Here is a 10,342-nt window from a genome sequence, read left to right as displayed (position 1 = left end):
ACTATGCCTCTACCCATAATTGGTTTCCACCTCTGCTCAGGTGCCTGGCAACGATCCTACCATCCAGCGAGTCCAGGTGAAAAAAGAAATGAAGCTCTAATTATAGTTGAAGACCTACAAGCTGGCAAGCATCAATAGGCAAGGCATTTTCATGGAAATCAAAGGCGAGTGGTCACCTGGAAACAAAAAGATGAGCTGAAATATTCCATAACGGGGCTCTGATCATCAATTTATAGAACTAAACTGTTGTCTTTATCTAAATGCAGAATGTGTTGAAAGCACAGCATGGTAAAGATATGGTCCACATCCACTTGCTCTGCATGCACGAAACATCTATAACCTGCTTAAATAACGTTTCTTTACATTTATGGGTAGATTTGTTACCTACAATGAGATTATATCTCACCCACCTCAACTACTTCCTGACCATGAAATAATTCACTAGAAAACAATTAAGCTTCTAAATAACACTTTTGGTTTGATTTCCACATTAGCATGCTAATATATGCAGTTGCACAGGGGCTATGGAGATAATCCTTCCACGAAGACTCAGGATTTGAATGTGTTAATGACAATTAGTGGATCTCTGACACATCCTGCAGTGACACCATCCTACGCCTGAACAAAAGGAGCATAGAGCAGGTTTTTTATCAGCTTGCCCACATCTTACAGCCAGTAATGGGGCTGTGCATAGATCTGAGGTCATTAGAGAGAGGGAAAAAACGTTAGGCCCCCACATAATGAAGACAAACCCTCATTGTTGTCAGGGAGTTCAAACAGTATTAAACCAGCATATCCACATACAGGGTCACTGCCAAGAGAATGGGATGAGGCCACATATTTGTCTACAGCCTTTAACAACATCTTTGAATGGGACAAGCTGAGGTGAAAGGAAGAGGACAATCAAGAGACAAAGACGGAACATGAAACAGAGCTCAGAGTTTTGAGATTGAACTGAGAAATTCAGAGGGCAGAGAGAGTCACAGGAGCACATCAGCTGCTCTGATACAAAACATATCAATGCTAGGAGCAAGAAGTGCAACATGTACCATCCCAGCAAAGTTTTGAAATACACTGACCAGACAGTACATTCTGCAAACAGGGGAGATATACAGTAGCACTTGTTACGACCTTATACATCCAAATACTGCAGTATATCCAAAATGCAATGCCTCTTTATGGTCCCATTTTCTTCCCAGCAAGCAATTTCTCCACCACTGTTCTAAGCCAGAGGTGTCATCCTTGCTGTCCACTGTGTCATGATGTTTTTTGGAGTGATCAGTCTGACGTCTGCCTAAGTAGTACAATGGGTTTCCTAAGCTGTTTCATCAAAAACTGGTGTGCTGATGATTAAATTCATTCATACAATTCCTCCTCTAAATTGTTCTGCTATATGCACCTGAATAATTATAATGATTTCATAGGCAATCTTATAGTTTCACTATGTTTACAAATGAAATGTATGTCCTTTTGTGATGTCCACCTAAAATAAATCTCCTTCCTGTTGGTCTTGGAGATAACAGAACTCACACAAACCCTCTGGTATGATAACGCACAAGGAAGTCTCTTGTTAATTTAGAATGAAATGCAAATATTTTGGACCATTTCAAGGCCTTGGCTAAGCAAACGACAGAGCTGACAGTGACACAACAGATTAGACTGGACAGAAGCCAAAATATTCCACTCTGTTCATCTCAAGGACAGAGAAGTGTTTCATGGACAAATGCACTGACTTTTGATTAGGTTATTTCATGCTCTTGAGCTCAAATGTTTTTCCACGCTGTTAAAAGAAAACTCTTCTTTACTGAGGGCTAGATGTAGGTGGTGAAAGTGGCACATTTCAGAGAGAATTTGCTTCTTTCAGAGGACATTTGCCACTGGAAAATCAGAACTACTTCACAGTATTTGCACTGCCAACTGTCAACCTGTCCAGCTGAGTCTCAAGCAGTGACGTGTTCAGAGCTGGCAGACTGAAACTCTGGTGACGTGGGTTCAGACAGCCGAGAACACACTATGACCACAAGGAACAGATCAGATCACCATGGTTACTACTCAGCGTAGTAAGGTCAGTGTGTGACGTTGGATGTTACTGTCTTAGCACACTACTGGAAGGTTTCCATCAGCAATCAGCTGTTGTAAATCTAGTTGTTTTTCTGGACTGCCATCCAGGAGAGCACATAATAGCACAATGATTCCTTAACTGGCTATTTTCATCTGACTAGTATGTTCTTAATGAATTCTTAAAGCACACAGTGGGCAATCAAAATATTCACTGAAGCATATTGTGGCACATTGCTGAGGAGAGTCCTTTATAAGGAACCGTTTCCCAAAAGACACATTTTCAAAAAAGAAAAAGAGAAAAAAAACACTGTGGTGGTTAAATATAGTCCTATTCAGCAGTCCAGCTGCTCAGAGAGCAAATCTTGACAATCATGGAGTAAAATTTATCTTGAAAGGGAAAATTAACTTTTCATTCTGCATAATAGTGATCAATCATAAGAACTGTTGCTGGTATAAGAAAACAACACTTTATTTTCTAATTGACATTGTACAGAAAGACATTAATTGGTTTCATTATCTGCTGAAAACATGACAACAAAAATGTACAGATAAAACGGACACTGCAGCGGTTATAGTATAAAGACCTGTAATATCTCAGGTGTAATAAAACTTACACTATTGGATCTTCCTTAGCAAATGACACTTTGCTTGCCACATCATCAAAATAAGCCTTTGAAGAACTCATGCAAGCCAGTATTAAAAGGAGTATGATTTTAACGACAAGAGCAGTAAATAGAATTAACCCTTTTATTTGTTTTGACTTCTCAGAGCATCCATACACATAGACGTTCTCAAAAGGACAGAAGACCGGTGACTATTAATGGCAAGACAGGTGCATTAGCTGTCCCAGTAGTTCACAATGACAAGTCTAATAAGACTCAGAGGTGTTGAGCGTTCCCCTGCTAAATCTAAGATATTTTCATTAGACTTTTAAGTTAGCATACTTCTGACTGCAGACAACTGGTCTTACCCCATTTTTGTTTGAATTATGCTTTTTTTCCTCTGAAAGGCATTTGTACTTGAAGTCCCCTGTTACACAAGATTTGGAGACATTTCTGGCACAACCACATTTCAGTCAGGCCAGAATCCATGACTGAGCTGCTACAAAAAATTCCCATTTTGAATAGTGATATAGTGGACCTGACAGCCTTGGCAAGGATAACAGTAACATTTTAAGTTAAAGAGCATTGTACTCCACACACTTTGAGGGATCAGTTGAGAAGTGTTTCTGGCAGATAGTCATTAGCCTCTTCAGTCCCTGTAGTAAGACAAATAAAAGGAAATTCAGCTGTCATTGAAAAATGTTGTTGGCAGAGATGACAACATTCACATATATGGTGAAGTGATTTCCAAAATTGCCTAGGAACACATATCTAGCTACTTTTTAGACCTTAGGCCTTCTTTAGACATGTTAATCAATATTAAACAATATTAATTAATTTGTTAGTACATGTCATGATTACAGCATTCCAGGAGACACAGTGATGCAAAATGATATACGACCAAATCTGTTGACTTCTATTAAATACTGTATATGACCAGCCACTACCCTAAATCCTGGCCTCGTCCATAAACCTGAGCAGTTTGTTTAAAACACATTAGTAACATACAACAAATGCTAATTTATGCAGGTATGGTGACCCTTTTACAATGAAAATAATGCAGCAGAATTTGCATTACCAACATGCAAAATCTACTGTGACTAGGGTAACGATAGGAATTGTCCTTCAATAATCCCTGTCATACAATTATGTTACAGTATGCGCTTCTGTGAAGAGACTGTCTTTTTAATTTCAATAATAGAACACTTCCATGAAAAGCAAGAAGTCATAAAAATAGTGCACTTTACTTAAGTAAGAATTTATGATTATTTGTAGTACAAAATTCACAATAGCCTGAATATGGCATTTCATAAAATTAAATTATGAGAAAACTACAATTACTGCCTCACGGTTGTATGCCCCCACCAGCCAGTCAAATTGCAGTTTACATCCATGTCTGTCCAGACTCATACAACATACGTAGATGAGACTTCGGTGGAATTTAATAAAATGTAGTGTATTTTGTCATTAACAGTGTGTGCATTCTCGAGTTATGGCCACACATATGTTATGGCTAACATGTGACAAGTTATGGCCACACATGTGACCTCACATGTTTTGTGAGGTCACATGTTACCTTGACCTTTGACCACCAAAATCTAATCAGTTCATTCTTGTGTCCAAGTGAACGTTGAAATAGGAAGTGAAATATGAAGAAATTTCCTCAAGGTGCTCCTGAAATATTGAGTCCGTGAGACTGGAATGGACAAACAACCCGAAAACATAATGCCTCTGTCCACGGCTGTCGCCGGCATGGAGGCATAAAAATGATTTCATGCTTTGGCATTGAGCATGGGGCATTCATCAACATTTTGTAATTCCAATACTTTTCCATGCACAGTGTAAACATGTGTACATGATGTCCACTGACGATCATTATATGTCAGTGTCAGGATCTTGCATTCGCTATTAGATTGTATTTGATCTTATGAAGGCTGTCCTGAAAACAAATCCCATCCCATTCCATTTGTAGTGAATAATGTGGGGTTCTCACCTGAATGTATTTTCTTTGTGTCTCGTCGTTGAGTACATGTGCCACATGTTTGGAGAAAATCTTTTCTCGCCCAGTACGAGCATGGATACCCACCATGGTCACACCGATAGGCCAGGGAGCATTTCCAATGGCCATCTGCAGATAGGCATCATTTGCCTAGAAAAAACATGCAAATTCATTAAAAGATGTAGAAGTAGATTTGTAATAATAAAGGGACGGCATGGATCAGAATCACTGTTTTTGGATATCCACAAACCTTGACATATTCTCTTTCCAACATGAATTTAATGATGTCTGTGATTGACTCTTTGATGTCAGCTGGTAAGCTCTGAAAGAGATCATAAAAAAATCTAAACTAATAGAAACGAAATATTCCCATAAAAAAAATTAATTAATTAAAAAAAAACATCTTGCAACTTGTTTTGCTCTCTGCAAATATTACCTTCTTCCTGAGCTTCCTGAAGAGAGGTTTGAGGTAGGACTCAGTCTGTGAGTGTGTTGCACTGGCCAGCTTGCCCTGGACACTGCGCTTCACGTGGTCCTCTCGGCTGTTCAGATCCTTGGCCCAAACACCAAGAAGAAACTAGAATACAGCAGGAAATGTGACTATTAAGAAACCATTATCAAGAATTGAAACAGTGACAGACACTAGACAGATGATTATTATTTGTTCTTGAATAGTAGCATTAAAATACATCACAAAAAAACATCCCATCATCCAAAAAAACTTGTAATATTTCTTTATCTATTACACAACAGTTAATTTATTCAACATGAATGCACATCAACGCCATAATATAATAGAGTAATAAACGACAACATGAATAGCAGCCACAGTAGTGATGTTAACATTTTTTATCCAACAGCTCCCTCTAGACTGAAGGTTGAGCATGACTTTCTTGTCTTACCCTCAAAAACTTGTCAATGACATCCTGGTCTCCATCATCATCTCCTGTACCCAGGGTTTTACCAAGAGCCTAGGGGGAGACAATATAGGGAGACAAAAATCAACTATAACCTTGACTGACAAACCCTTTAAATGGATAATTAATATGACCAACTGATCAAATTATCAGTTCATCGAAATTTGTACCTCAGTGTGTGATAGCTTAAGAACACAAAAGTAGTCATTACACAAATTGCTCGTAGCTTGACATAACTGAAAATGAACTATTTAACAGTTGAGGGCCCATTTTTCCTCCATGACACAGTACCTGCAGTTCTTCTATAGTGGTGTTTTCTTCATGTACTTTCAGGTCGTGCTGTGTGTCTAATTCTCCTGACTCTGTTCCTCCAACAATTTCATTCAGGTACTGCTGGTCAATCTTGTCCATGGCTGCTTTCAGGTCGTTCCTCAAGCCCTAGACACAGTGGCAGCAGCAAATATTAGGACCAAAAATTTAAGAGTGTAAATCGGCAATCAGTGCCAAAAATCACATGACAGATTAGCAGCCCTATCACTTCCATTTTTTTCACTCAAGACCGTGTGAATAACTCTGGGGATAAATAGCTTCATTACTTCACAGAATTTGTCAACAGTTTTGTTGAACAAAACAAAGAAAATCTGCTTTTGATTACTCTGGCCTGTTATCAGAACAGTGATAATGATCGTGATATGCAAATTTCCAAAGTCGAGGCTTCAGCGTGAATTTCTCTCTGGATCTGGATACTGGGCTCCACTCACAGAAGGTCTCAGGCCTACCTTGTTTACTTCTGGCGTCAGAATCTCAATCTTCCTGAGTCTCTGGAAGGCGTCATAGTCTGACTCTCCGAACAATCGGATTGGTTCTCCTCGCTCTCTAAGCCGTCGAATCACCTACATAAAACACAACAGAAGACACATTTAACATGTAACATGGAAATAAAAAACGAATGCTCAGAGGAAAAAAGTGTTAATATTACATATTCACTCACCTCCTGTCGGGATAGTGTCATTGGCAGTTTCTCTTCTGTTAGTTCCAGTTCTAACACTGGATTAGCTGAGGTGGATGGCTCATCTTCCTCCTTCTTATCAATCTTCAGGGCAACAAGGAAGAGAGAGAGATATACCAAGTTATTGGAGGTATCAAAATTTGACATCAAAAGATCAAACGTTTTTTGGGCAACTGCAAATGTAACTAATAGGACTGGGATATGCATGAAAAGCACTTGTAATGCCTTCATGAGATATCTCAGGACTGAAGAAAATGCATATCGTTACGATAAATTGTACATAGATTCATATCTCTATCTTACCTGTGGTAAGTTAGTCAGTGACTTAAAGCAGATAAGTCAGTGAATAACTTCTCAGTAGAAGCAAGCATATAGAGTATTAATCTCACAACTTTCATTTGGTGCTGGCTGCACCACCTGAAAACCTAACCACAGGCAAAACATATTCAGTCTTTTTTTGCAAAACAGAAACTCAAAGTATGCTACCAGATCATGCATTCATGGGCACATGCACTCTGGCACTCTTAGATTGTGGTTTAAACACCACAATCTAAAAGATCAAACAGAAACTGATGACAAAAAGCCTTCCAAACAAACAGTGGCCCTAGCTCGAAAAGACAATGTATACTGCAGAGCTGAATAAGTCTGACATTTAAAGTCTTGCACAATGTAGAAGGGGAAATGCAGTTTTCCATAGAGCAACTGTTACAAGGCGATGCAAACTAGTGACAAAAAAAACAGGGAAAACTCATAGTCACTCTAAATATTAAAGCTGCTGTCACAGATTATGTGCAAAATAAGAGGTGCAGCTTGACAACGGAATTATTTTTTTCATTTCAGTTCAGTATCCCATGCTGAAATCCATTCTGTGGCTGTGTCCCACCCTGACTTTGTGGCTTCCTTTCCTTGTTTCCTTGCTTTCTGACAAATGACGGTTTCTGAGTTTGCAAATAGTTTGTAACACATTACCAGTCCAGCATATAGACTAGTAGTCATAGTGGTTGTTGCACATATAAACAAACAGTAAAAAGCATAAATATCAACAATGGTGGAGTTTTGGATGCATGAGGTGATTCAGCAAATTCATACAATGCAAGTAAATTAGAATAAATTCATACTTTCAAAAGCTTTTATACGACTCTGACAAAAATTATTTGTGCGACAAAATAAAATTTGATTAGTAAAATTAATTTTCAAAATAACCTAAAGCAGACCAAATTTATCAAGCACATTTAGCAGAGACCTGGTGAAAATTTCCATTTCTCTAGGCTTGATATCAAATTCATATATGTTTACAGACTGACTGAATTGTGTGCTTGAGATGAGTGTATCTCAACATCTTGCACCAAAACATCCAGCCCTCATGGGGTTATTTCTAACAACCTGGACTCGCAAATAAAGTCGTCTCCACCGTGTTATTTCTGCTTTTATCCTCACTGGCTTCAGTGAGTGAACTTTCAAAAAGGATGCCAAGGAAGTGGAAGCTTTTGGGACACATTGTGTTTTATCCTTTTATCATGCATCCTGTCAGCTACTTTCACTCTGCAATCCCATACCTGGCTCTCAGGAGTCTCTCTCTGAACCTACAGATGCAGGCAGCAGAGGTAGGTTGGGAAAAAACAGCACAGTAAACACAGATACATACACTAATGTTCACCTGAGCATCAATGCCTGACCTTATTTTGTTTCCTGGCAAAAAATGTAATTACAGTATTAGACTGCCATACGAAATATGACATAAAACGGAACTGAAGAAAGGCAGTGAAGTGAACAGATGTGTCTGTGTGAGATAGTGAGAGTCAGAGCGGCCTTGGCATCAACCTTGTATCCACATCTTCTGAAGTAATCTTCTTGTTCCTTGTGTACAAGCTCAGCCCTTTTGAAGAATCTTTTCGAGTCCTGGGAATGAAAAGATAATAGCTTGATTTACACTTAAACTTCATCCCAGTGTACAGAGCAATGAAAAGATCACGTTGATGGTGAAGCCTGGAGCGGCATGACATAGCAACTGTTTCCCTTCCTTTACTATAACATTGTAGATATGTCTTTAACACAAATGGCTAGTAATGAACAGTTTTTCTTTCTCTGTACTGAACTAAACGTGACAACAAACCCAGTTCTTTTCAGCAAAGCAAAATCTCACAATTTAAAGTTCAACTTTAATTGAACGCAGGCATGTCATTAGCTAAAGAGAAAACTATTAAGAAATTCTGCAAGGTACCATGATGTGTTGTTACATTAACAGTCAAGTTTAATGAAGAAGGTGAGTAAAAGAGTGATATAGTACATTTAAAACCGACGTTTTCAATGACATTGTATCGGCACTGAAGAAGAAACACATCAATACGCCTATTCCAATGTTTCTATCACACTGATTATGTCATAAATAACCTTAATTTACTGAATGGATGCTTTGAAGTGTGGAGTTTGTATAGTTTTGAGGTTTTAGTCACAGTGTTAGCACAGCTATCCATTAAAGATTATCAGACAACATGGCGATAATCTGATAACGTTAGCGCTACGCATTTATTTCCTAATTAACTTTTTGCTCTATTTAAAATACGTTAGCCACACGTCTACCTTTAACACGCTAGCGTTAGCTATATCTTGTATTATACATGAGGTTCAGCGCTGCGCCAACGCATCTGTAGAGGCGTGTTAATAAAAACATCGATGATTTTGGAAAGACAACATTGTCTGAACTAAGTTAGCGCTTGTCAACATTAGCAACTGGGCTACCGCGCTCACAAAAACAAGCAACTTCATCAGCAACTCACGTCAACAAGCTGCTTTTCCTCCAGGAGTTTCCTCTTTCTTGCAATTTCAGCTTTAAGTATATCCATTTCAAAACTGTAATATTTGTCGTTATTCGCTTATTTCAGCAATTAATCACTGTAGCAGACGGATACAACCACGCTACCGGCTAACCCCTTTAACCGGAAGTTACTAATCACTGGATTTCAGTATAAGAGTCTTCAATGGTTTCTTCTATTTTATGGATTATTTCAAAATAAAAAACGTAAAAATAAACGTAAACACAAAAACATTTAATGCGCCAATTGATAAGAATATTATTTAGGCTTTCGAATAGGGTTGAAATTAACAGTGAACTTGTAATGGCTAGGTTACTGAACAGCAAAATGGGCGATCATAAACTTCCACTAAACCTTTAATAGCCTATTTAATAATATCTTATTTGATGTGTAGTAATATATAATGATGAATAATATATATATATATATATAATATAATAATAATATTAATAATATCTAATATAGCTATTTAAGTGTTGGGTTTTCAGCAAACCTCACTTATCTCCAGTGTATGATACCATCATATTTACAATAAACTTGTAAACAAGTGATTACATTATTTAAACACAGTTCTAAAGGATGAAAAGTGTCTATTTTGTATCTACTACTCCCAAATGTGCTCAGCCGCTCCCCCAGATTGTCTGCTTGTCTCAACTGCATCAGTCAAGCAATCTTTCCTTGAAACTGATCAAGACCCAGCTTAGAAACAGAGGTGAAGGAAGGCTCTCAGATCTTCTGCTGCTGTCCACTGAGAAGAACATCCCAACTGACCGTAATGAGACCATTCACTGACAAACTCCTCAGGATTCTCCTCAGATTCTATTACAAAGATGTTTGAAAAATAAATGTTTCAAAGGCAGATATTTTTTTTACACAGAAGTGTTGCTTTCCTTAGATCCTGAATGTTAATTGGGGATGCTGTAAGTGTACTGCAGTTCACA

At 38.1% G+C, this 10,342-nt stretch overlaps 1 protein-coding gene across 2 annotated transcripts; it reads right to left on the bottom strand.

Annotated features, from left to right (window-relative positions):
- Positions 1 to 2,509: 2,509 nt before the first annotated feature.
- Positions 2,510 to 9,541, bottom strand: prpf18 (PRP18 pre-mRNA processing factor 18 homolog (yeast)). Of its 2 annotated transcripts, XM_071501519.1 has the most exons (11): positions 9,366 to 9,541; positions 8,410 to 8,487; positions 8,145 to 8,171; positions 6,571 to 6,672; positions 6,359 to 6,472; positions 5,871 to 6,017; positions 5,565 to 5,633; positions 5,099 to 5,239; positions 4,913 to 4,984; positions 4,657 to 4,812; positions 2,510 to 3,319 (listed from the first exon to the last, which is right to left on the bottom strand). In XM_071501519.1, exons 1-11 carry the CDS (start codon positions 9,429 to 9,431, stop codon positions 3,239 to 3,241), a joined length of 1,053 nt encoding a protein of 350 aa, XP_071357620.1. In that variant the 5' UTR covers positions 9,432 to 9,541; the 3' UTR covers positions 2,510 to 3,238. The 2 variants fall into 2 exon arrangements, with proteins under 2 accessions (XP_071357620.1, XP_071357627.1); XM_071501526.1 differs by lacking the exon at positions 8,145 to 8,171.
- Between the last annotated feature and the right edge of the window lie 801 nt (positions 9,542 to 10,342).

Source organism: Trachinotus anak, unplaced genomic scaffold (genome assembly GCF_046630095.1).
Source record: "Trachinotus anak isolate AG129_WGS33_773 ecotype Australia unplaced genomic scaffold, CSIRO_AGI_Tana_v1 ptg000002l, whole genome shotgun sequence".
NCBI lineage: Eukaryota > Metazoa > Chordata > Actinopteri > Carangiformes > Carangidae > Trachinotus > Trachinotus anak.
Note: the sequence above shows the minus strand (reverse complement) of the source record. Positions and strands in the feature narration are given on the sequence as shown.

What these genes read in the sequence shown, in the direction of transcription:
- prpf18 (XM_071501519.1), bottom strand. Translation starts at nt 9,431, where the DNA reads ATGGATATACTTAAAGCTGAAATTGCAAGAAAGAGGAAACTCCTGGAG. An exon ending in TGACACTATCCCGACAGGAG is followed by an intron (nt 6,473 to 6,570) that starts GTGAGTGAATAT and finishes TGTTTTATGTAG; the next exon opens with GTGATTCGACGGCTTAGAGA. An exon ending in TCATTGACAAGTTTTTGAGG is followed by an intron (nt 5,240 to 5,564) that starts GTAAGACAAGAA and finishes GCTGTATTCTAG; the next exon opens with TTTCTTCTTGGTGTTTGGGC.